The sequence below is a fragment of the Dipodomys ordii genome, unplaced genomic scaffold (assembly GCF_000151885.1).
Source record: "Dipodomys ordii isolate 6190 unplaced genomic scaffold, Dord_2.0 Scaffold3, whole genome shotgun sequence".
NCBI lineage: Eukaryota > Metazoa > Chordata > Mammalia > Rodentia > Heteromyidae > Dipodomys > Dipodomys ordii.
Window position 1 is genome coordinate 2,658,654 of NW_012267219.1, and position 25,721 is coordinate 2,684,374.

The following is a 25,721-nucleotide window of genomic DNA, read 5'->3' on the forward strand; positions in this document are numbered from 1 at the left end:
CCCTCAGCTCTTCAGCTCAAGGCGAACGCTCTACCACTTGAGCTACAGTGCCACTTCCGGTTTTCTGGTGGTTTATTGGAGATAGGAGTCTCATGGTCTCTCCTGCCTGGGCTGGCTTTGAACTGCGATCCTCAGATCTCAGCCTCCTGAGTAGCTAGGATTACAGGCGTGAGCCACCAGTGCCCGGCATTAACTTTCTTGTCTTATATTTTTTCCTATCTTGCACTTCCAAAATCCCACCCCCTCTTACCCTCCAGTAATACTCCAAATTCTAACACCAACATTTTCATTTTTGTATAGCAAAGACCATCTCAACAACCACAAAATGCGCAAAACATACAACCATTCTCACAGATCCATATAAATGAAGACAACAGTAAGCACTGTTTCAGCATACAGGCATCCAACAATAAATAGCTAAATCTAGAACAAATTTCTTGAGAGCCAAGGGAAAGTTTAAAGTCACTTATAAATAGAAGAAAAGAACATCTCCCAAACAGGCAACCAATAATGTCCCCCTTGTTCAAATGTTTCTGGGGGGAAGGGGGAGCAACCCCTTTGCAAGAGAGTCCAGTGGTCCTCATCTCTAGCCAGTCCAGTCAGCTTCTCTCCTGACTCATGCTTGGGTGCTGAATCTCCAACCACAGCTGGCGTCTCAGAGGTTTCACGCTCTTCCCAGAGAGGTGACAACCATTTCAAATTTTACACATAAATGGTGGTGCCCATGGAAATCAAATGCTGAACGTGGTACAGCAGGGAAAAGGCCCAGCTTTTTCCACCATTTGAAGGGCTGATCAATGCTGACATTAATCCACAATTACAAGACAAGGATTAGATCACAGGTTCATTCATTCATATTTAAACCATGTGCTAACTTGCCTCACCTTCCCAGGGTGAACCTAACAGAACTCAGGGCCTGAGCACCATCCCTGAGCTTCTGCTCAAGACTAGCATTCTACCACTGAGACATAGTGCTACTTCCAGCTTTTTCTGTTCATGTGGTACTGAGGAATCAAAACCAGGGCTTTATGCATGCTAGGCAAGCACTCTGCCACTGAGCCACATTTTCAGCCTGAATCTGAGGTTTTTCACTCAAGGCCAATGCTCTATCACTTTAAGCCACAGCTCTACTTCCAGTTTTCTGATGGTTAATTGGAGATAAGAATCACCAGGACTTTTTTTTCCTGCCTGGCTGGGTTTGAACGGTGACCCTCAGATCTCAGCCTCTTAAGTAGCTAGGATTACATCTTAAAGGGATTCAGAGATGAATGAAAAAGTCCCTTTCTCAATTAGTAATATGTGCTTCCTTGAACAATCATGATTATTATGAAACTTATCTTTCTTCCCCTCAACTTGACCTTTTCCTTACAGATACCCTCTTCTCCCTTTGATAGGATTGTCTAGCTGTATGTAAAGCTTCAGGCTGTGGTTAAATATTTTAATTTGCCACATTCTTTTTAGTTGGTAGAATACACTAATTTCCATTTGGTCACTAAAATAAGTTGGTTCTGAATTCCCGTCTCCAAAAAAACTCTGATCCCTAAGAACTTAAATCAAGATTCCGGTAACTGTGAGTAGCCTCTGTCATCCCGGCAACTTCAGTAGAAGAGGCCGATTCAGAATCCCGAGTCTAGCAGCCAAAGAAGATGAAAGAAATACAGCACGCCGTCTAGCAGTTAGACCTTAAAAGCACACCACGCCCTAAGACTAGACATCCCTAAGCGTCGCGCTAGCACCGCATCCCCAGCCTCCACGCCTCTATGGTAGGATTTTCCGGTTGCCTCGTATTGCATGATGGGACACTTAGTTTCCCATGGTCGCGGAACATGGGCATCAGCATACTACGAAACTCCATCTCCCAGGGTGCCTCGCGCTAGCTGTTCAACCCAGAGGCGGGAGGCCGGTTCCGGTTGCATCAGCGTGGGATTCACGGCGAAATGAGACTGTTTGTGAGCGAGGGCACCCCTGGGAGCCTGCCGGTGCTGGCAGCAGCCGGGAGGGTCCGGGGCAGAATAGAGTTGCTCATCAACACTGTAGGCCCGGAAGGTATACGAGCTAGTGCTGGTGGGCGGGAGATGAGGGAGGCGGGACAGAAGCACGCCCCGCGATCACTCCGCAGTTGTCTTGGCCAAACCCCAGCTTTGGCCTTTATAATCCCCATCGATCTTTTTTACTCCTTATCCCTGGCCTCTCCATCCCCTCTTTCCTCCCTGTCCCTTTAGCAGTTGCTTCCTCTACTTACCCTTGCTGTCATCTTCCCTTATCCTACCCTCTTTTCGTCTTCCAGGCTCCAGTTTCAATCTAGTAACCCGCTTTCTTTCCCAACATTCCGCCACAGCTATAGAGCTACCTCCTTCACTTCAGCCATTCCTTTATCATTTTAGGACATCTGCCCTTCCCCTCTTAAAACTCTTACGTTGCACACACACATTATTTCCAGTTTACCTCTTTTCATTTCCAGCCAAGTTTGGGTGCTTTTAAAAGGTTCTCTTGTTAGTCCAAGCAGCTTTCTTAATTTTGTTCGCTCACTGATTTCAGATCGATCATTCCCGATATATCCTGGTTACTTTCAGTTGTTCCACTTCTTGAGTTGCAGCACTATCTCAAATGCTACTATCTCTTCCCTCCGCAATTCCCATCTGTTGTTTCCAGCTGGCAGTCTCAGCTGAACACCTGCTAGCCTCTTCAGTATATACTGGTCCCACCCCCTTTCAGTGGTCCTATCCGGGAACCTCTGGGTTAAGACCGCCCATCTTTCTTCATTTTTCTCTGGAACAATGTGAAGTTGGTCTAAGTTGACAATTTTTCCCCCCTTCATTTCCCTATTCTTCATTCTTTTCCCCCCTTTATCAGAGTGTGTGGTCCCGTTCCTGACCAGGCCTAAGGTCCCTGTTTTGCAGCTGGATAGTGGCAACTACCTCTTCTCTACTACTGCAATCTGCCGGTCAGTATTGGTCTTTGGTGTGGGGAGGTAGCCAGATCAGAAGAGGCTTCATTGTCCTTTGCAACTCCTTACCTTATTTACAACCAGAGGGGAGAGATGGGATAGACAAGTGAACATCTCTAGTTTTAACTTCTATTTTCTCCTTGGGCAGATATTTCTTTCTGTTATCTGGCTGGGAGCAAGATGATCTTACCAATCAGTGGCTGGAATGGGAGGCAACAGAGCTGCAGGTAGGACTAAAGCATCAGGAATTTAAGACAGGCTCTTCTTCTGCATGGCCATCCTGACCTGTGTCCCCTGCGTTTTAGCCAGCTTTGTCTGCTGCCCTGTACTATTTAGTGGTCCAAGGCAAGAAGGGGGAAGATATTCTTGGCCCACTTCGGAAAGCCCTGACTCACATTGACCAAAGTTTGAGTCATCAAAACTGTCCATTCCTGGCTGGGGTAAGTTGCTCTTGAAATGGGTTACAGGGAAGGCTTATGGTATAACGATTAAGAGGGCTAGGTACAGAAAGCCCACATCTAATATTCTAGCTACTCAGGAGGCTGAGATCTGAGAATTGAGGTTGAAAACCAGCCCAGACAAGACAAATCTGAGAGACTATTATCTCTAGTTAACCAGCAAAAAAACCAGAAGTAAAGGCATGACTCAAGTGGTAGAGTGTAGTTGTGTGTGAATAAAAACAAGAGCACAAAGCCTTGAGTGCAAGCTTTAGTATCAGCAAAAAATAAAGAAGGGGCTGGGAATGTGGCTTAGTGGTAGAGTGCTTGCCTAGCATGCATAAAGCCCTGGGTTTGATTTCTCAGTACCATATACACAGAAAAAGCTGGAAGTAATGTTGTGGCTCAAGTGGTAGAGAGCTACCCTTGAGCAAAAGAACCTCAGGGACAGTGCCCAGGGCCTGAGTTCAAGCCCCAGGACTGGCAAAAAATAAAAACAAATTGCTTAACCCAGTATTTGACACTTGAGTACTTGGTAAACAGATATTAGCACTGGGAAAGATCTGAGTCCCTCTTCTGTACCTTTCTTTTTTTTTTTCCTGCAACCAGGAGACAGAATCTCTAGCTGATATTGTTTTGTGGGGAGCACTATACCCATTGCTGCAAGACCCAGCCTACCTCCCTGGTGAGAACTGTACATATCACTTTATACCCAGCTCCAACTTCTTGAGCTCAGTGTAGTAATTATAAAGCAGTCAATAGAATATTGAGGCCCCTCTTCAAGGTGCAGTTTGACAGGACAGCCTTGAAGGAGACTATGGAAATTGGGGAAAGCAACTGCAGAAACCTCCAAAGTGGGTGAGGAGGGCTACTCCTGTCTTCTCAATCCAGGTCCTTAATGCTTGTTAATTCTCATGTTTTCCCATGTCACAGAGGAGCTAGGCGCCTTGCGCAGCTGGTTCCAGACACTGAGTACCCAGGAGCCATGTCAGCGAGCTGTAGAGACTGTGCTGAAACAGCAGGGTGTCTTGGCTCTTCGATCCTACCTCCAGAAGCAGCCCCAGGCCCACCCATCTGAGGGGAAGGTGGTCAGCAATGAGCCTGAGGTAGGGAACAGGGCAGGGTGGCCTTACAGAACCTTGAGCTTGAAGTAGAAGGGACTAGGAGGCAGACATTGAGCAAGGTCACTAACTTTTTAGTTATTGAAGAGCAAGGAGAGAGTGTCTTTATTCTGTAGGCCCTCCTCATCTGATAAGGGATTCCACCCACTCTTCATAGGAGGAAGAGCTAGCTACCCTATCTGAGGAAGAGATTGCTATGGCTGTGACTGCGTGGGAGAAGGGCCTGGGAAGCTTGCCCTCCCTTCGGCCCCAGCAGAATCCAGTGTAAGTACGCTTCAAGGAGTGAGGCTTGGTTTCATTAGTGGAAACGAAGCAGGCTCTCTGCACTATGAAACTTTTGACTCCAGTGGAATGGACAAGTACTTACAGAGCTGTCACACAAATATGTATGATTACTTTTTTTTGGGGGGGGGGGGTCTGGTCCTGGGGCCTGAACTCTCAAGGCTAGCACTCCACCACTTGAGCCACAGAGCCACTTCCGGTTTTCTGGTGGTTTATTGGAGATAGGAGTCTCACGGTTTCTCCTGCCCGGGCTGGCTTTGAACCGCGATCCTCAGATCTCAGCCTCCTGAGTAGCTAGGATTACAGGCGTGAGCCACCAGCGCCCGGCTCTGTTTGTCTGATTGTAATTAACTTATTTTTTATGCTGGTGCTGGGGCTTGAACTTAGGACCTAAACACCGACCCTTAGTTTTTTCACTCAAGGCTATTACTCTACCACTTGAGTCACAGCTCCACTTCTGGTGTTTTGATAGTTTATTGGAGATAAGAGTCTTACAGACTTTTCTTGCCCAGGCTAGCTTCAAACCTTGATCCTCAAATCTCAGCTTCCTAAGGAGCTAGGAGAATAGGGCTTAACCCCTAGTGTTTGGCACAGTGATAAGTCCTATGAAGGATTCTTGGGAGGTAAGAGAGGTTTTTTTCTTTTGTTTGTTTGTTTTGTCAGTCATGGGGCCTGAACTCTGGGCCTGGGCGCTGTCCCTCAGCTCTTCAGCTCAAGGCTAGCACTCTACCATTTGAGCCACAGCGCCCCTTCTGGTTTTCTGGTGGTTTATTGGAGATAACAGTTTCAAGGACTTTCCTGCCCGGGCTGGCTTTGAACCACTTCCTGCTTTTTCTGCTTATGTGGTGCTGAGGAATCGAACTCAGGGCCTCATGCATGCAAGGCAAGCACTCTACCACTGAGCCACCTTCCCAGCCCAGAGAGTTTGGTTTTTATATTGAATTGATAAAAGGCCAGTCATTGGAGGCTAGTCAGTCAAGACACAAATGTGTTTTGGTTCTTTTTTTGCAGTGACAGGAATCAAACTCAGGGTCTTAGGCATGGTAGACATTGTAGACATTGAGTTAAACCCCTAGCCAAAATGAATTTTGAGAGGGAAGCAGGCCTGAAATCATACCTCTCAAGTGTTTGTGCTTGTTGTTTCTTCTATCTGGATTGCCTGCATCCTGTACTTCTTTATAGAGTGTGAGACAATCAGGTGCTTTGTCATTTAGGAATTTCCATTATCCTATTCTTTCATAAATGTCTAATTCATTGCATAACTTTTTTTTTTTTTTTTGTCAGTTGTGGGGCTTGAACTGGGTGTGGGTGTTGTCTCTTAGCTTTTTTGCTCAAGGCTACTGCTCTTACCACTTTGAGCCATAGTTCCACTTCTGGTTTTTGAATGGTTAATTGGAGGTAGGAGTCTCATGGGGATTTTTCTGGCTGGGCTGGCTTCAAACCATGACCCTCAGATCTCAGCCTCCTGAATAGCTCTGGATTACAGGCATGAGCCACCAGCACCTGGCTTAGGAATGCATTTCTAAACTGTTTCAGAGACAATTATGATATTCAGTTATGGTGAGAAAGGCATTGAATGCATGAAAACTAGATCTTTATTGAAGAAATTCACTAAAAAAAGTGTCTCATGAAGTAGAAACATGACTGGGACATATAGCAGTGCTAGGAAGAAGAGGTGAGATAATGTGAGGGAATCAGGAGCCAGTTTGTAGAACGAGAGTGGTTAAAAAGGTGACAGGTGCTTCATTGAGGTCTCAGTACTAAGGAGAGGAGGGATATAGGATCTGTGCAGCTGAGCTGTCAGGGTGATGAAGCATGAAAAGGAACACTGAGCTGAGTGACTCTAGTCAGCAGACTGAATGGCATGACTAGGAGTGATCCTGTAACAGTGACTGTGAAGGCAGAAGCTGGTACCTGCTGGTTTAAGTTAGGCCATGGGGAAATGATAGGCATGCGTTAGGGAGAAAAGAGTCAAAGGGTACAGAGGGCTTGGTAATGGAGTGATGAGCTATAGGGATTCAGATAGTGGCTAGATGGTGCTAGAAACAGCATCGAGAAAGAAGAGGTCAGCACTGGGAATCATAGGAGTAGGGAGAGTGATGCAGGTTGAACAAACCCTGACTAGGAAGTTGGAGCCTGAGAATGAACGACTGTCATAGTAAAAGGGAAAGAAGTCAGTGTTGGACTGAGGCACATGCAGTAGCCATAATAGTACATGAGGCTTGCCCTCAGTTGGCATGGCCCACACAGTGGGCTCTGTTGGAGGGCATTTGTGAGTTCACATGAGGAAGCAGTAGACACACAGGGATCTATGACAGCAGAACAAGTCCATGCAGGGTGTTCTGTGAACTTTCGGTAATTCTTGTACCTTACAACTTTCCTGTGAATGGCTCTCTTCCTCTTTCGTTACCAGGTTGCCTGTGGCTGGGGAAAGGAATGTGCTCATCACCAGTGCCCTCCCTTATGTCAACAATGTCCCCCACCTTGGAAACATTATTGGTTGTGTGCTCAGCGCCGACGTCTTTGCCAGGTGGAACCAATTCAAGAAGAGCCTTTCTGAGCGGTGGGGGGAGTGGGCCACAGGGAAATACTATGCCTCCAGGATGGTGGCTAGAGTCCCGGGGATTGGGATCAGCAGCTGAGTTGAGCCCTCTCCCCATGACCACCATATTCCCTTCCAGATACTCTCGCCTCCGCCAGTGGAATACCCTCTATCTGTGTGGGACAGATGAGTATGGCACAGCAACCGAGACCAAGGCTATGGAGGAGGGCCTAACCCCGCGGGAAATCTGTGACAAGTATCATCGCATCCATGCTGACATCTACCACTGGTTTAATATCTCATTTGATATCTTTGGTCGTACCACCACTCCACAGCAGACCAAGTAGGTTTCCTCTGAGGAAACAGAAATAGAGGTTGAGGGTTACAGGCAGTGAGGATATCTTGGCGACAGAATGGATCAGGGTGGATAAGAACATCTCCTGAACTTAGAGTCTGAACGTTGCCCTTAAATGTATCCCTGGCCTTCTTGAGGAGATCTGATGTGTCCAAAAGCTTGACTAGGAACTATAATCCCTCTGTATATCACCTTTATAATAACAATTTTTAATAGCTTGTGGGGCTTGAACTCTGGGCCTGGGCACTGTCTCAGCTCTTCAGCTCAAGTCTAGCACTCTACCAGTTGAGCCACAGCACCATTTCCTATAATAACAATTTTTTTTTAAGTTTTTTTTTTTGGGTCCGGTCGTGGGGCCTGAACCCTGGGCCTGGGCACTGTCCCTCAGCTCTTCAGCTCAAGGCTAGTACTCTACCACTTGAGCCACAGTGCCACTTCCGGCTTTTTATTTTTTTCTTATGTGGAGCTGAGGAATCAAACCCAGGGCCTCATGCATGCAAGGCAAGCGCTGTACCACTGAGCCACCTTCCCAGCCCTATTTAATAACAATTTAAAAAAGGAGAAACAAAATGTTTGACCGGGGCCTGAAGGACCACCAAAGGGATAAAAGAAGCACTACTTACTAATTAAAAAGAAGCACTAATTACCTTCCACCTAGTGCCTACCTTCCTCTCTGGCTGCTTCAGAATCTTAAAATTGTCCCTCCTTATGTGTGTGCATTTATGGCGAATAGGCGAATAGGGTTCTTCCTTTGTCCCTTACAAAAGCTACTTAGCAGACAGGCTGCAGATGCTGTGAGTGCTGTGTGTAGAGCAGACAGTCATGAGGATAAAGTAAGACTTGTCTGGATTTAACAAAAGCCAATTTTGGAGTGCTGAGAAGAAACTGGAAGTTGGGAATTGTGGGAGTCATCTGCCTTACCCAGTATAACTAAGGGGAATGGATGGCCTTTGCCATGAGGAACTTGGACTGAAAAGTTTGGGTCAACTTGTTGAAGCAGCGAAAGGGAGGGATGCACATTTTTTGACTTTCTCTTCCCATCTCTTGCTTATCTGCCAGAATCACACAGGACATCTTCCAGCGGTTGCTGACCCGAGGTTTTGTGGTACAAGATACAGTAGAGCAACTGCGGTGTGAGCACTGTGCCCGTTTCCTGGCTGACCGCTTTGTGGAAGGAGTGTGTCCCTTCTGTGGCTACGAAGAAGCCCGGGGTGACCAGTGTGATAAGTGTGGCAAACTCATCAATGCCATTGAGCTCAAGGTGAGAAGAAGTTCTCATAGGAGCCTGAGAGGAAATTGTTTCTGCCTCCTGACCTGTGCCCCTGCTTTAGGCTACCTGAATAAGGATTCTACAACCATTTAGGGGGTCCGGTTGTGGGGCCTGAACTCTGGGCCTGGGCGCTGTCCCTCAGCTCTTCAGCTCAAGGCTAGCGCTCTACCACTTGAGCCACAGCGCCACTTCCGGCTTTTTTTTTTCTTTTTGCTTATGTGATGCTGAGGAATTGAACCCAGGGCCTCAGGCATGCAAGGCAAGCGCTCTACCACTGAGCCACCTTCCCAGCCCTCTACAACCATTTAGAATTGCAGAGACTAGAGATGAGAGAGGGAACAGATACTTTCCTAAAGTGGGGAGGAGACCAACTAAACAAGGAAATAATTCTGAATAAACTGCCATGCAGATGGATTACAGAGTAGGCTCTAAGTTAAGTGAACAGATTGTGAAGTTCTCTCAGAAGAGGTAATATTTGAATGAGAAGGGGCAAGCAAAGCAATAGAAGAATTAAGAGTATTCCAAGTAGAAGGATGAGGCAATATAAAAGCCAATGTAAAAGTGGCAAAGGCTGAGAAGGCAGAACTTAAAAGGACAGTATTGACTGAGCATCTGTGGCTCATGCCTATGATACTAGCTACTGAATCTGAAAACCAGAGGATTGTGGTTTGAGACCAGCATGGGCAGAAAAGTCTGTGAAACTCCATCTTCAAAATAGCCAGTAACGTGGCTCAAGTGGTAGAGCTCCAGCTAAGCAAATGCAAGGCCCTGAGTTGAAATCTCAGCACTACAAAAGAAAGTGAGAAAAGAAAAAATGGTAGCCAATATAGTGTAGCATAGTGTATGAGAAGCAGGGTAAAATGAAGTATAGTCAGAGAGAAAGGTAGGGATCAGATCCTAAGGGCCTACTAAAACACTAAAGAAGTTTAAATTTTGTTCTAGTTGAGTGTCAAGCTGCTCTGTGGGAAAGGGATGGGACAGAAGCAAGAGAGAAGTAGGGAAGGGTTTAGAGGCTAGAATCCAAAAAGGGGATGTTACTGGCTTGGGGTAGGTAAGTGCCAGTAGAAATGGGGAAAAAATTGATTTGAGTTGTGTATAGTGGTGGATAGACTGAAATTTGGAATATTTAAGAAAATGACAACAGGATGCTGGTTGCTCACCTATAACCCTAGCTACTCAGGAAGCTGAGATCTGAGGATTACAGTCTGAAGCCAGCCCAGGCAGAAAAGTCCTTTTTTTCTCTTAATTCACCACCAAAAAGGCGTAAGTGGAACTATGGCTCAAGTGGTAGGCCACTAGCCTTGAGCAAAAAAGCTCAAGGATATACCACCTTAGCCTTGAGTTTAAGATGCAGGACTAACAGACACACACACACACACACACAGACACACACACACAGACACACACACACACACACACACAATGTTTTATAAATAATTAGTTTGGGTTGAGAGTATAGAGCAATCATGAAGCACTTGTTTAGCATGACCAAGGCCTTAGATTTGATCTCCAGCACCAAAAAACCTTTTTTTCATTTGGTGACAGTTCTGGGACTTGAATCCAGGGTACTGTCCCTGAGCTTTTGTGCTCAAGGCTAGTGCTCTGCCACCTTGAGCCACAGTGCCATTTGCAGCTTTTTAGTAGTTAATTGGAGATAAAGAGTCTCATGGGCTTCCCTGCCTAGCTTTGAAATTCGATCCTCAGATCTTAGCCTCCTGCATAGCTAGTATTACAGATGTGAGCCTGTATGGCTACCTGGAAGCTGTGGCTAGCTTACAGATGTTTGGTTTTTTGGGTTTTTTTTGGCTTGAGCAGGTTGGGCAGATGGTTTACCATCTATGACAAAGAGATTAGGTGAACAGGTCATCTTGCTGAATGTAGTGGTACTGTTCGCTAATTTTGAGGGGCTTATGTTCATCTAAGTAAGCAGCTGGATATAAGCATGTAGAGATAATAGAGACACATGAGAGAATTACTATTTCTCACATCCAAACCCTATTTCAAAATACACTTGGAACCTTTCTCACTTGATTAGCTCTACCTGTTTATTCCTTTAACCATCACCTTTTAGTGTATATGTGGTTAATTTGTACAAAAGAATTATTTATTTATCTATTTCTTTATTTATTGCCCATCCTGTGGTTTGAACTCTGGGCCTGGGCACTGCCCCTGAGCTCAAGGCAAGTACTCTACCACTTGGGCCACAGTGCCATTTCCAGTTTTCTGTTTTATTGGAGATAAGAGTCTCATGGATTTTCCTGACCCTGCTGGCTTTGAACAGCAATCCTCAGATGTCAGCCTCCTGAGTAGCTAGGATTACAGGTGTGAGCCACCAGTGCTTGGCTTGTTCCTGGGCTTTTGTGTTCAAGGCTAGTGTTCTACCACTTGAGCCACAGCTCCACTTCTGAGTTTTTATTTTTATTTTTGTAGTCTAGTGGAGATAAGAGTCTCACGGACTTTGTTGCTCTCACTGGCTTTGCACCATTGTCTCAGGTCTCAGCCTCTGGAGCAGCTAGGATTATAGGTGTGAGCTCACTTTAGCACAAGCTAAAATTATTATTTTACAATTAAAGGCCTGCATTTGTTTCTTCTGCAAACCATTTCTCCCTATTTGGATTGGAACTCAAGAAGATGGGTGGTATTGTCTTCTTTTGTCACTCCTACCTCCCCTCACATAGCTAAATTCAGCCCAGTGTTCTGAACCTAGCCTGTGATCACAGAATGGTTTTTCCTACTCTAGAGTGATAGACAGAGAAGTGGAACTGAGGAACAAATGTTACATTGTACACTAAAGTACATTTATTCTTTTTTTTTTGAGAATTTTTTTTTTATTATACAGGTATCGTAGATACACACAACAATTACTTGGGGAACATTTCTGAGCACGAAGTTCAATTCCAAATCTCCATTTCACCCACACAAGCTATGCCACACATTCATCTTAGAGTTCAGCCCTACAGGACTGAGACACATTGCTTTTTTTGGACAGAGAGCTTGAATTCAATAGAACCTGCTACATACCATAAATGAAGCCAAGTGTTTTCTTCATTGTTCATATCCTGTGTATATATCTGAATAAAATTTAAAGATGTGCCATTGATTGCCCATCACCGTTAAAGATTAAATCTGACCCTGTGTCTTGAGTCTCCAAAGGCTAATTCATTGAGTAGTGGGCTGGGCATAAGCCTGAAGCTGACTAGAGTGCACATTGAGATGTTCATCCTCATTTCCCTTCAGCTTGCCGCACAGCTCCCCACTGTCTTCAGTCTTGATCCTGCTCATTCTACCTCGGGTCACCCCTTCTCTGGAATTTCCCTTAACAGAAACCTCAGTGTAAAGTCTGCCGGTCATGCCCTGTGGTGAAGTCCTCCAAGCACCTGTTCTTGGACCTGCCTAAGGTAAATTCATCTTTCCCTTAACCTAGTCTTTGGAAGGCCTCTTCAGTCCATTCTGCCTCAGCCACATATAGATATCCAATCACTTTCAGGTTCAAATTATGCCTTTTAAATTGTATCTTACTTGTTTGTTTGTTGCCGGTCATGGGGCTTGAACTCTGGGCCTGGACACTGTCCCTTAACTCTTTAGCTCAAGGCTAGCACTCTATCACTTAAGCCACAGTGCCACTTCTAATTTTCAGGTGGTTAACTGGAGATAAGAGTCTCATGGTCCTACCCAGGCTGGATTTTAATCTCTATCCTCAGTAGGATAGCCTCCTGAGTAGCGAGAATTACAGTCATGAGCCACACCAAGCTCAAGTGTTTTTAATTTTCATAAAATTTATGTGTTTGAGCATGGTAGTACATGTCTATAAACCCAATACTTGGGAGCAGGAGGCTAGGTCTCTCTTGGAGGTAAGGGCAAGAAATGTAGACTTGGGCTGGGAAGGTGGCTCAGTGGTAGAGTGCTTTCCTTGCATGCCTGAGGCCCTGAGTTCGATTCCTCAGCACCACATAAGCAAAAAGAAAAAAGCCGGAAGTGGCGCTGTGGCTCAAGTGGTAGAGCACTAGCCTTGAGCTGAATTGCTGAGGGACAGCACCCAGGCCCAGAGTTCAGGCCCACGACTGGACCAAAAAAAAAAAAAAGAAATGTAGACTTTCTTGTTTGTGGATTTATATGGCTTTAGATACACACTCAGTAGCGGTATGACAATGGCATAGGTCTATTTTTAATTTTTTTTTTTTTTGTCCTGGTGCCTGAACTGTGGGCCTGGGCGCTGTCCCTCAGGTCTTCAGCTGAAAGCTAGCGCTCTACCACTTGAGCCACAGCACCACTTCTGGCTTTTTCTGCTATGTGGTACTGAGGAATCGAACCCAGGGCCTCAGGCATGCAAGGCAAGCGCTCTACCACTGAGCTACCTTCCCAGCCTGGATTCCCCCATCTTTGCCAGCATTTGTTTTCTTGATGATAGCCATTCTGACTGGGTGGGATAGAATGTTAGTGTAATTTGTGTGTGTGGCTGGGTGCTGGTGGCTCACAACTGTAATCCTAGCTACTCAGGAGGCTGAGATCTGCCAGCCTGGGCAGGAAAGTCTATGAGACTCTTACCTCCAGTTAACCACCTGAAAATTGGAAGTGGCACTGTGGCTTAAGTGACAGAGCGCTAGCCTTGAGCTGAAGAGCTAAGGGACAGTGTCCAGGCCCAGAGTTCAAGCCCCATGACCGGCAACAAACAAACAAGAAAGATACAATTTAAAAGGCATAATTTGAGACATGATTGTACTTTTCTAGCAAAGGGCCCAATGGACAGTAAGATAGCACATTTTCTTTCTTTCTTTCTTTTTTTTTTTTGCCAGTTGTGGGGCCTGAACTCTGGGCCTGGGCGCTGTCCTTCAGCTCTTAAGCTCAAGGCTAGCACTCTACCACTTGAACTACAGTGCCACTTCCGGCTTTTTCTGCTTATGTGGTGCTGAGGAATTGAACCCAGGGCCTCATGCATGTAAGGCAAGCACTCTACCACTGAGCCACCTTCCCAGCCCCAAGATAGCACATTTTCTTGCATAGCCACAATATAGTTAACCAACCTCAGGAGATTTCACATTGATGTATTTGTCTGAATTTGATCTCTTCTACCACCCATACTCCAATTTTGTTAATTAACCCAATAATATTCTTTCTTTTTCTTCCTTTTCGTAGTTATTCCTAGTTTAGCTCATGGTAGACAAATGTGGTAGCTCTGACCTACACGCTTGGCCTCCAGTAGTTTTTTTCTTTTTTTTTTTGGTAAATTGTAATTTTTTTTTATTGGAAAACAAATATACAACTTGGAATGGATTGAGGCAAATTGTGCCATAAGCAGATTTTTTTTAAGTGGCTAAAACAAAGTTTAAAAAGCAAGTAACAATAAAAGAAAATGTTTCTGGTACAAGACCAGCAGTACAAAAAAATAGTGTACGAGTACCTGGATAATACACCCGTTTTGCAATAGTGCAACTTTTAAGTACATATTGTTGACTATTCATAGTCCAAGCAAAGTTACAATTCCACACTTTAACAACAACGTGCTGACAGTTCCTAAAAGAAAACTACTTAAAAAAGGCATAACCCAGATGTTCCCTCATTTGACCAACTCCATTTAAGTTTAGATGTGCAAAAGGGCTTAGATATATCCAGAGTAAGCCACGTGCAACATGTTACTTGATCAATTTTCTAAAATAAGGTTTCAGGACCATGACAGTAAGGTAAGGGAAGAAAACATGGAGGAATGAAATCCTAATTACTATACATGCATATTTTTTTGACTGCAGGGGAAACCTTTTACAGATAAGTTACAAACAAAGAAAAGGCAAATAATTTTGTACAAGAAATTGAGCACATTCTGTACAATATCTTGACTTTGCTGTCATCATTTGTACAAACTCTTCATAGTTTACTGACTATCACCATCAATATCTGCTGCCCTGATCATTTCATCAACCTCTTCATCTGTGGCAAAGCTCTGCTGCACTATATAACCATTGCCATCCTTATCAAACACACGGAATGCTTCTCTAATTTCTTCTTCACTGTCGGTATCTTTCATTTTTCTTGCCATTATTGTCAGAAATTCAGGGAAGTCAATTGTGCCATTACCATCGGCATCTACTTCATTAATCATGTCCTGTAATTCTGCTTCTGTGGGATTCTGCCCAAGAGACCTCATTACAGTTCCCAGTTCCTTTGTTGTTATAGTTCCATCACCATCCTTGTCAAATAGTAAAAAAGCTTCTTTGAATTCTGCAATCTGCTCTTCAATCAGTTGGTCAGCCATGCTGCAAGTGCTACCAGTTCCCGAGATGCAACTACACAACCACTCAGCTCGCTCGCTCTGCTCCAGTAGTTTTTTTCTTTTGGTTGGTCCTGAGGGCTTGAACTCAGGGCCTGTTCCTGAGCCTTTTCACTGAAGGCTAGCCTCTGCTACTTTGAGCCAGAGCTCTACTTCTGGTTTCCAGGTAGTTAATTGGAGATAAGAATCTCATGGACTTTCCTGCCTGAGCTGGCTTTGAACTGCCACTCTGAGATCTCAGCCTTCTGAGTAGCTAGGATTACAGGCATGAGCCAGTTGGCGCCTGGCACATCATTTTATTTATTCATTTAATACAGGAGCTAACACAGAATATGTTACATGTAGAGTTTGTTCTCTTTGTGTTGTTTTTTTTCTTCTTGGAGGTATCAGGAATTGAACCTCGGACCTCAAGGTTGGTAGTCAGTTGTCTTCCTCTTGAGCCGGAGCCTCAGTCCTGCATTGAGTTTTTATTAGCTCCTAGTTTCCTTTGATCTGAAACAGTTTCTCAGCCTCTGTCTTTTATGACATTAACATTTTTTTTTAGACTGCAGGTCCCAACCCCCTTTTTATTGTGGAATAGTCCCAGGTTTGGATTTGTTAGGAATTAAGATTATATGCTTGGCCAGAATCTACATAAAATGGTGTCCTTTCCAAAGACACATGACGTGGCCATCTGTCTCCTCATTGGTGACGTTATTTTAGTCAAGATATTATTCAGTTTCTCCTTTGTATCATTAATTTCCTGCTTGCAACTTAGGAACAGTCTATATTAATGTACTTTAAGACCATGTTCTTCATAAAATGTTCTGTCTAAATTTAGCATCAGATGACCATTTTCACCAAAACCAATCCCTCCCTCTCTCTCTTCTCTGCCACCCCCAATCATAAAGCTACTTTTAATACTTTGCTGAGAGTCTTACAGCATACACACAACTGAAGGGGAAAAAAGAATCACCTCCAGGAGTAATCCCGCAAGAAGCTACTGAGGGCAAGGGAACACAAAAGGATCCCACTGCATGTTTGCCTAGTGTGTGGAAGGCCCTGGGGTTCAATCCAGGGAGAGAAGAAGAAGGGAGCGAGAACAAGCAAGAAAACAGACCTGTTTCAGCTCGGTGTAAAGGGTCTGCATTAGGTATTGGGTGGGACCTATGAGCACTACAAGAGGAAATGGAGCATGGTGGGACTGGTTCTGGGCACACAGGCAAAGGGGAAAAGATGTCTCTATTTCTTACTTGACTTTTTTTTGCTTCTGCTGCATGATTTCCAAGTCAACCGCTTACTGGTAACATCAGAGTAGTGGCTTTCATGTAGCTAATCTACTTTTTTCATGGTCTTCTAGTCTATGAGCTCATTCTGGTTTCCAGGAGTCATGGCTGTGGCAGTGCTCCCAGTTGTGTTTGTTTTATGTCCCACTTGAGCCAATCATTACTACAGTGATTTTCTAACTCTGCCACTCCCTTCCACATTCCACTTCTTCCTTTCCTCCTTTTCAGTGTATATTCATTGATTCCTATTTTTTCAGTGGTTTATCATTGCTTTTTGCTGTTACTATTTCCTTTGTTGTTGTTGCCTGGGCCTAGATGCTGTCCCTGAACTTTGCTTAAGGCTAGCACTCTACCAATTCAGTCACAGTGCCATTTCTGGCTTTTTCTGAGTAGTTTATTAGAGTTAAGAGTCTCATGGACTTTCCTGCCTGGGCTGGCTCCAAACTGCGATCCTTAGATCTAAGCTTCCTGATTAGCTAGGATTACAGGCATGAGCCTGGCATTGCCATAATAATAGTAATAATAATAATAATTTTTATTATTATTTTTCAGTCGTGGGGCTTGAACTCTGGGCTTGGGCGCTGTCCCTGCACTCTTCAGCTCAAGGCGAGCACTCTACCGCTTGAGCTACTTCACCACTTCCAGTTTTCTAGTGGTTTATTGGAAATAAAGAGTCTCACAGACTTTCCTGCTTTGAACCATAAGCCTCAGATCTCAGCCTCCTGAGTAGCTAGGATTACAGGCATGAGCCACTGGCGCTTAGCTTGCCATAATTATTTTCATGTTCAAGTTGTCCCTTGTTTGGCCAGGTGTAAGCTTGGCTCACAGGTCAGAGTTCTATCTACTTTTCTTAAATATTGAGTCTTACCAGGCATAGTGGTCCATTCCTGTAATCCCAGCACTTGGGAGTAAAAGGCAGGATGAGTCCATCTTAAAAAATGAAGTGCTTGGGGCTGGGAAGGTAGTTCAGTGGTAGAGCGCTTGCCTAGCCTGCATGAGGCCCTGGGTTCAATTCCTTAGCACCACATAAGCAGAAAAAGCTGGAAGTGGTGCTGTGGCTCAAGTGGTAGAGCACTAGCCTTGAGCACAGAGGGGCTCAGGGACAGAGCCCAGGCCCTGACTGAGTTCAAGCCTCAGGACTGACAAAAGCAACAACAACAAAAAACCAAATACAAAACCCAAGTGTTGGTCTGGGAAAGTGGCTCAGTGGTAGAGTGCTTGCCTTGCATTCATGAGGCCCTGGATTCAGTTCCTCAGCACCACATAAGCAGAAAAGGCCGAAAGTGGCACTGTGGCTCAAGTGGTAGAGTGCTAGCCTTGAGAAAGAGAACCTCAGGGACAGTGCCCAGACCTATAGTTGAGGCCCCACGACCAACAAAACAAGTGCTTCACTGGAGACACTGTCTGTTTAGAAGCGTGGTGTAGTTGGGTTAGCCTGGGGCTTCTCTGGAGCACACACTTCTTTGCACACATGGGTTCCCATTCCCTAGCAGAGCAGCGGGAAATCCATGCTGGGGACTCACCCCACAGGGCACAGAATGGCTTTGGTCTGAGGGCTGTTGTGAGCCCAGACTGCTGCTGCTGCTGCTATAGGTGTCTCCTAGGACACTGCCACTCTGGAGTGTACATGTGCTCAGCTATTCTTCCTATTCATATGGCCTCAGAGCAGCTTATCTTCAGCTACCCTGGCATCCCTATCTGCTGCTGCAAGACACACACACACACACACACACACAAGTGCCCTTCCCCTTTCTTAGCACAGGTTTTCTGCCTTAATTCAGCAGAGCTTTTATCAGCCACATCAGTCTAGCCCTGCCTGTCATCCTGCTTGTCTTCCTGTTTGTGTGCAACCTTGCTTAGAAAGTTAAATGTCTTGGGCACTTTGGCTGCTTTTCCAACAAGTAGTTTCTGTGTATATCCTTGGAGAGGTGAGCTCCTTGCAGAGGGCCAGAGCAAGTACATCCCTGGTGCATGTCTTTCCCAGGGCCACACAAGAGTATTGGTGGCACTCATTTTCCCTCTGCACACTGGTGTGGCTCTTTAGAACTGCCTGGAGCTCTTCTTTACTCCCTGCCTAGTAGGGTGGCAGGCTCTCTTAGTATCTTCACACATGGCAGGCTGCTTCTGAGCAGGACTGCCAATTTTATCTGACACTCTAAGGTGAGGCTGGCACCAGCCTTAGGTGATCTATGATTTAGGCTTGAATTCAATTGGAAAGGACTGTCAATTTGGGAAGAACCTGTCTGTGTGCATGGAGGTGTGTGTGTGTGTGTGCGTGCGTGCATGCATGTGTGTGTGTGTGTGTACACATGTGTGTGCCTTTTTTTTCTTTTTGCCGTGGGGGTAGATGAATTTGGGGCATTTTTCTAGAACAGCCTTCTCCGACTGGCTGCAACTCTAAGCCCATTAGAAGCACTTATAGCCTGGAGAGAATCTCAAGCTAGTGGCCCAAGAGGGGCCAGAATGGGAAGTGGGCAGTAGGGTAAAACCTAAATTCAGCTTGAGCCCCAAGAGGAGAGGATAGAAGGGTTGCCAGGGTTCAGTAGTGTGAGCTGTTCTCCCCCAGCATGGCTGCCCCTCCCACCTAGACTGGGTGGGTATCTAGTGGGCCTCACAGTGCCTAAGAGGAAATGAAGGTGAGGAAGTTTTCCTTACTGTGTAAATTAATATTTGTACAATTAACATACACAAAAGCAAAAATGAAAAACCAAACCCAAGTGCTGGAGACATAGCTTAGTGACAGAGCATTTGTCAACTATGTGCATAGCTTCTACCTCAAGCTTCTGATTCTTCCCTTTTAGCTTCCTGAATAGCTGGGAGTATAGGTACATGTCATTGCATGCAGATTAGTTTTAACATTTTGCATTTCTTATGTACACATCTCTATATTGTTGTGTGAATAAAAAATTCTGTTGAGTAAAAAGAAATTTCTTTTAGGAAATTCATAGAAGTGGAGCTGCTATGTCACTTGTATCTTCTCATATTAATATTACCAAACGTACTCCAAAAAGTACTTATTTCTCTTTATGTTAATTATGTTTCATCCAATGTCACTGTCATCTCAGCTGGAAAATCGACTGGAAGATTGGTTGGGAAAGACATTGCCTGGTAGTGACTGGACACCAAATGCCCGGTTCATTATTCGTTCTTGGCTTCGGGATGGCCTCAAGCCACGCTGCATAACTCGAGATCTTAAATGGGGAACCCCTGTGCCCTTAGAAGGTTTTGAGGACAAGGTAAAATCTTTTAACGTTTGTTCATGTCTTAATTTATTCAGCCTCAGGGACCATGGGCTAGCCTGTGTGTGTGTGTTTGTGTGTGTGTGCGCGCATGCGCATGCATGCACGCATGCATGCGTGTGTGTATGCATGAACACGTGCACGTGCTTGTGTGTGCATGCATGTGCATGTGCGCGCCAATCGTATGACTTGAGCTCAGAGTCTGGGTACTGTCCCTGCCCAAGGCTAGTGTTTTACCATTGAGCCAGCTCCACTTCAGGCTTTTTTTTTTTTTGTAATTTATTAGAGATATAAGTCTTATGGACTTGCCTATCTGGCCTGGTTTTGAACCTCGATCCTCAGAGCTCAGCCTCCTAAGTAGCGAGATTACAGGCATGAGGCTGTAGCCAGCTAGACTTTTAAAGCATTCTTGTTTCTGTCTGAAACTTTGGGTTGTCCCTATTTTGTTTCTCTCTCCTTGACTCTCTAGGTATTTTATGTCTGGTTTGATGCTACTATTGGTTACCTGTCCATCACAGCCAACTACACAGAGCAGTGGGAGAGATGGTGGAAGAACCCAGAGCAAGTGAGCAGTTCTTAGTTTATCTTTGGGTAGTGGGTGTGTGTAACAGGAGGTAAAAAGGGTTACATATTTAATTTTCTTGGGTTTTAAAAGAAAGTCTCAAGAGAACTCTTTCTCAAATATATTCTCCTAGGTGGACCTTTACCAGTTCATGGCCAAAGATAATGTTCCCTTCCATGGTTTAGTCTTTCCTTGTTCAGCCCTAGGAGCTGAGGACAACTACACCTTGGTCAAGCACCTCATTGCTACAGGTAGGTACTTTGGAAGAGTGCACTTAAGGTGTTTCTGGGGTCTGAAATTAAGATGATCCTGGAGAGGTGCTAGGTCTTAAGGTAGGAGTTGAGATGAAATAAAACATGGAGAGCTCTATCTGAAGGTAGTGAATAATAAGCTGAAGAAAGCAGAAGACCAAACTGGAACTGTTGCAAGGCCAGGCATCAGTAGCTCATGCCTGAAATCTTAGATCCTTGGCATGCTGAGACTTGGGATCACAGAAGCCAACTCAAGCAGAAAAGTTTGTAAGATTCCATATCCATTTAACCAGCAAAGTGCTGGACTGGATGCATGGGTCAAATGCTAGAGCACCAGCTGTGAGCAAGAAAGCTGAGAGAAGAGCACAAGGGCCTGGGTTCAATTTTCAGTACTCAAGGCAGAATGTTGCTAGACAATCACCATAGATGGTAGGGAGGGAGAGTTAGTGAAGGTTATGATTTGAACAGATGATTCTTTGTCTATTCTTTTCAGAATACCTTAACTATGAAGATGGGAAATTCTCTAAGAGCCGGGGTGTGGGAGTGTTTGGAGACATGGCCCAGAACACAGGAATCCCTGCTGACATCTGGCGTTTTTATCTGCTATACATTCGGCCTGAGGGCCAAGACAGTGCCTTCTCCTGGACAGACATGCTGCTCAAGAATAATTCTGAGCTGCTTAACAACTTGGGCAACTTTGTCAACAGGTAGGACTTGGTAAAGGGAGAGAGTGAGCAAATTAGCTGGGAATGGGTGAGTTCTCAGGAGACAGGAATGTGGCAGGAGGCTGTGAGGGATGGAAGGACAGTGGAGAAAGTTGATTTGTGTCAGTTCAGATATGCTCCCAGGACATATGTGCTTGAGGAAATAGTTGTAGAGACATGATGGAGCAAAATGGTCACAGGGTAGATAGATGTTTTTTCAGTGGGAAAAGAGAAGGTGGTAGGTGGCTCTGGGGTTTGAACTCAGGGTTTTGCACTTGCTAGGCAGGTGCTCTACCACCTGAATCATACCTCTAGCCCCTCTTTGTGCTTTGTAGAATTATAGATACATTCTCTCCTCACAAAAACAATTCACCTACCGATCAAGAAGTTTAGTGGCAAGGGTTATTCTTGTGCAAAAATACGAAGCTTACATTGCATTCTTTAGAGTTGTCAGTTTAGCTCACATCCTACCATAGCAATGGGGCTGAGAGTTATAACTCAGTTGTAGAGTACTTTCCCAGCAAGTGTAAAGCTCTGGGTTTGATCTTTAGTACCAAAGGAAAGAAGTCTTCTATAGCTTACTATTTTTTTTTTTTTTTTTTTTGTCAGTTATGGGGCTTGAACTCTAGGCCTGGGTACTGTTCCTGCTCTTCAGCTCAAGGCTAGCACTCTACCACTTGAGCCAGTGCCAGTTCCTGGCTTACTATTCTAAAGTCTCCCTGGACCTTTAGCTCTATCCTTAGCTAGTTAACACACAGATAATTCTGTCTGGTTATTCTGAATATTTACCTTTTAGCATGTACACTGTTTACCTTTATTAGATTTGTGTGCAGTTACATTCTTTGGATAGAGAATAGTTTTGTAAAATAGGCTGTATTTGGGGATGAGAAACAGTGAGAGGGGAGAGAACCAATGAAGAGAATGAAGAAGGGTAAATATGGTAGGCATACTTAATGTGCATGTATGAAAAAAATAGAACAGGGGCTGAGAAGGTGGCTCAGTGGTAGAGCGCTTGCCTTGTATGCCTGAGGCCCTGGGTTCGATTCCTCAGCACCATATAAGCAAAAAGAAAAAAGCCAGAAGTGGCGCTGTGGCTCAAGTGGTAGAGCCCTAGCCTTGAGCTGAAGAACTGAGGGACAGCACCCAGGGCCAGAGTTCAAGCCCCACGACCGGACCCCCCCCCAAAAAAAAAATAAATAAAACAGTGAATCTTGTTGAAATTGTCATAAGAAGCAGGGGAGGTGGAGATGAGGGAGAGAGATGGAGGGGGAGGGAGTTTGATGGGTTACATTGTGTGTATGTATTGGAATGTCACAATGAACCTCCTGATTCCCTTGCATCCCTAATATATGCTAATAGAAAGGTTGTTAAGCTCCTCTAGTTTGAGCAGCTAAGAAATGTCTGTTGTATTCAGGAATCTGTTGTATTCAGGAATCTTAAACGAATGAAGAGATACAGAAAAAGGGTCAAATTTCTGTAAGGAGTCTGGGTAGTAACTTCCCTCTTGTCTCCATCCATCAAGAGCTGGGATGTTTGTGTCTAAGTTTTTTGGGGGCTATGTGCCTGAGATGGTGCTTACCCCTGATGATCAGCGTCTGCTGGCCCATATCACCCTGGAGCTCCAGCACTATCACCAGCTACTCGAAAAGGTTCGGTAAGTAATCCATACCTATTTCACATCAGAAACTTGCTGGTATGTTGAGAGCACTTACATACTTGCTGCCTCTTCCCTTCCCAGGATCCGGGATGCCTTACGCAGTATCCTTACCATATCGAGACATGGCAACCAATATATCCAGGTGAATGAACCCTGGAAAAGGATTAAAGGCAGTGAGGCAGACAGGTACATAAGGAGGGGTAGTTGGCTCCATGAATTACATGTATCTTCTTGGAGGTCTTTACTAATCTTTCTTCTCCCGCAGGCAGCGGGCAGGCACAGTGACAGGCTTGGCAGTGAATATAGCTGCCTTGCTGTCTGTCATGATCCAACCTTACATGCCTACAGTTAGCGCCACCATCCAGACCCAGCTGCAGCTCCCCCTTCAAGTCTGCAGTGTTCTTCCCATAAAGTTCCTGTGTACCTTACCAGCAGGGCACCAGATTGGCACAGTAAGACTGAGTTGGAAGGGGCAACCTTCCTTAATATTCATCTTTTTGCCCTGTAGCCTTTAGGGTGGGGCTAGAGATCTAACACATATAGACTTTTGCTTGGGGCTCTTATACCTTTTCTCAGAAGTCCTTCTTCCTTCCCCATTCTACCCTTGGGCTTTTTTTTAAAAAGGCTCTTCCACAAGTCAAGTATTGTCTATATATCCTTATTGTTCTTCATGTCAGAAACCAGTACTGGGCATATAAAATTAACCAGCACGGAAACATTGGAAGAAATACCTGGTTACCATAATGCTAGCAGGTAGTAGACTGAGAATAGAGGGTAGCCATTTCCTCTTTGCCCAGATAAGTATATCTTAAATATCTAAATCAACTTAACATCACTAAATATTTTTAAATCCTATTAACATTTGATTTCATAGTGAGTGTTGCTTTTTTTCTGAATTCTTTCCTAAAACCAGCAGGTATTTACTCAGTGTTATGCTTGTATTTCTTCCAAAACATTTAGCTTTTCTAAATGTCTCAGACAGTAGCGTTAGAGAGGCTCCTCTGTGTAATCTGTAGAGTTGGTATCTAATCAGTGAATGATTCTGGAATTTGTTTTTACAGGTCAGTCCCCTGTTCCAAAAACTGGAAAATGACCAGATTGAAAGTTTGAGGCAGCGCTTTGGAGGGGGCCAGGTGAGAAAGCTAGACTGTGTCCTCAGCCAGCAACAGCCACAGCAACACCACCTTAGTTTCCCCAAGTAGTCCTCATTGATCTCTCTTTCCATCTTTTGGTCCTGATGCTTCTTCACTTACTAGTTTTCCTTTTCTGTCTTAGCTAGAAGAGTCTTTGGAGTTCAAGGTAATCATTTCTCTCCTGAGATGTTATATAAATCTGGAGATCAGGAGCTATTTATGGCAGCTATGCTAATAATCCTTTGTTCTTCTCTAGGCAAAAGCATCCCCTAAGTCAACAGTTGTAGAGACTGTTACAGCTGGGTTACAGCAGATACAGGTACTGATGGATGAAGTGACAAAACAGGTATGATTTGTAAACATTATGGAAAATGGGAAAATCTAAGTCCTAAACAAGTCATTTCCTGGTCTCACTGTTATTCCTTCTCACTCTTCTCCTAGGGCAACATTGTCCGAGAACTGAAAGCACAAAAGGCAGACAAGAACCAGGTTGCTGCAGAGGTGGCTAAGCTCTTGGACCTAAAGAAACAGTTGGCTGTAGCTGAGGGTAAACCCCTAGAAACTCCTAAAGGCAAGAAAAAAAAGTGAAAGAACTTGTTCATAGAAAGCCACTTTACTGGATATGAACAGTAATCAATAAATGTACAATCTATCTATCTATATATATACAAGTGGAGATACTTTCCTTTGGTCTATCCCATATTTTTCCCCTACTGAACACATGCATTTGATGGTCATGTCATTGGCATGGTGTGAGAGTGGTCAGTAGCCACTTCCATGAAAGGTAGGTACTGGCCCAAGTTGGGGAGTGATAGTCCCAATTGTTCATGCTTGGTGAAGATTAACCATTCGGTCAATCAGAGCTCGGCGTGTTGCTTCTACTTCCTTGGTTAGTCGTTCAATTTCCTGCTTGAGCCGTTCATTCTCTTCAGCTAGCTGTGCTACTTTCTTTTCATTCTCCTGTTCTTTATCCTTCATGCGCTGCTTCCCAGCACGGGCTGGACATGGGCCACTCTGTTTCCGTTTCCTGGTTCTTCTTTGATCTTCCTCCTCTTCCTCCTGCACCAAGGAACTCTGACTGGAATCTGGAGATTGAGGGCTCTGGGAGGTGCTTGTGACCTCTGCTGGTCCTGGCAACTCAGCCAGCCAAGCTAGAGATGCAGGGTCAAGAGTGGTGAAGGTTTTCGATTCTTCCTTTAAGGAAATGAGGAAAAGGAGATGAGTATTAGTTGAGGAAATGGTAACTCCCTACCCCAGTTATAGGACTAGCATTCTCACCTCTTCATTTCCAGGGGGTGAGATATAGGTACCCCCATCTGAGGACAGGACTTCCTGCAGGTCCTCATACCAGGCTTCCAGCTCCCAATTGGACATTGTCCCAAAGGGGAAAGGCAATGACTCAGCTGCCATCTCTGCAGTGGATCAAGGTCTAAAAAGATAAATACTCGAGATAAAAGCTCCACAGAGATCCTGCTGCCCTCAGGGGCTCACACCTGTAATCCTACCTACTCTGAAGGCTGAGATCTGAGGATCACGGTTCAAAGCCAGCCCAGGCAGGAAAGTCCATAAGACTCTTTTTTTTTTTTTTTTTTACATTTCTTTTTTTTTATTTTTTTATTTTTAAATTTTATTTTATATTATTTGTGAACATACTGTACAGAGGGGTTACAATTGCATGGGCAGGATAATGCGTA

General features: G+C 44.7%; 3 protein-coding genes across 6 annotated transcripts in view; 1 reads left to right on the top strand and 2 right to left on the bottom strand.

The window, feature by feature from the left end:
• Arhgap9 (Rho GTPase activating protein 9) overlaps nt 1–2,614 on the bottom strand; it is a 17,551-nt gene extending 14,937 nt beyond the window's left edge. Inside the window, exon 1 of the mRNA XM_013021247.1 lies at nt 2,446–2,614. Within this exon, the coding sequence (XP_012876701.1) occupies nt 2,446–2,455 (10 nt within the window). The 5' untranslated portion in view covers nt 2,456–2,614. The remainder of the gene's footprint in view (nt 1–2,445) is intronic.
• Mars (methionyl-tRNA synthetase) lies at nt 1,805–24,691 on the top strand. Of its 4 annotated transcripts, none has more exons than XM_013021201.1 (22): nt 1,916–2,064; nt 2,854–2,944; nt 3,096–3,174; nt 3,253–3,387; nt 3,994–4,069; nt 4,318–4,490; nt 4,663–4,769; nt 7,201–7,317; nt 7,469–7,672; nt 8,744–8,945; nt 12,278–12,352; nt 19,547–19,717; nt 20,190–20,285; nt 20,416–20,533; nt 21,027–21,240; nt 22,760–22,891; nt 22,976–23,080; nt 23,160–23,346; nt 23,956–24,027; nt 24,170–24,193; nt 24,284–24,373; nt 24,469–24,684. In XM_013021201.1, exons 1-22 carry the CDS (start codon nt 1,938–1,940, stop codon nt 24,613–24,615), a joined length of 2,742 nt encoding a protein of 913 aa, XP_012876655.1. In that variant the 5' UTR covers nt 1,916–1,937; the 3' UTR covers nt 24,616–24,684. The 4 variants fall into 4 exon arrangements, with proteins under 4 accessions (XP_012876681.1, XP_012876655.1, XP_012876664.1 ...); XM_013021210.1 differs by having other exon boundaries at nt 1,916–2,046; XM_013021227.1 differs by lacking the exon at nt 24,170–24,193 and having other exon boundaries at nt 1,805–2,046; nt 24,469–24,691.
• The window catches only part of Ddit3 (DNA-damage-inducible transcript 3), a 5,737-nt gene continuing 4,640 nt past the window's right edge, over nt 24,625–25,721 (bottom strand). Inside the window, exons 3-4 of the mRNA XM_013021258.1 lie at nt 25,306–25,456; nt 24,625–25,221 (exon numbers count right to left, since the gene is read on the bottom strand). Of these exons, the coding sequence (XP_012876712.1) occupies nt 24,853–25,221; nt 25,306–25,437 (501 nt within the window). The 5' untranslated portion in view covers nt 25,438–25,456 and the 3' untranslated portion in view covers nt 24,625–24,852. The remainder of the gene's footprint in view (nt 25,222–25,305; nt 25,457–25,721) is intronic.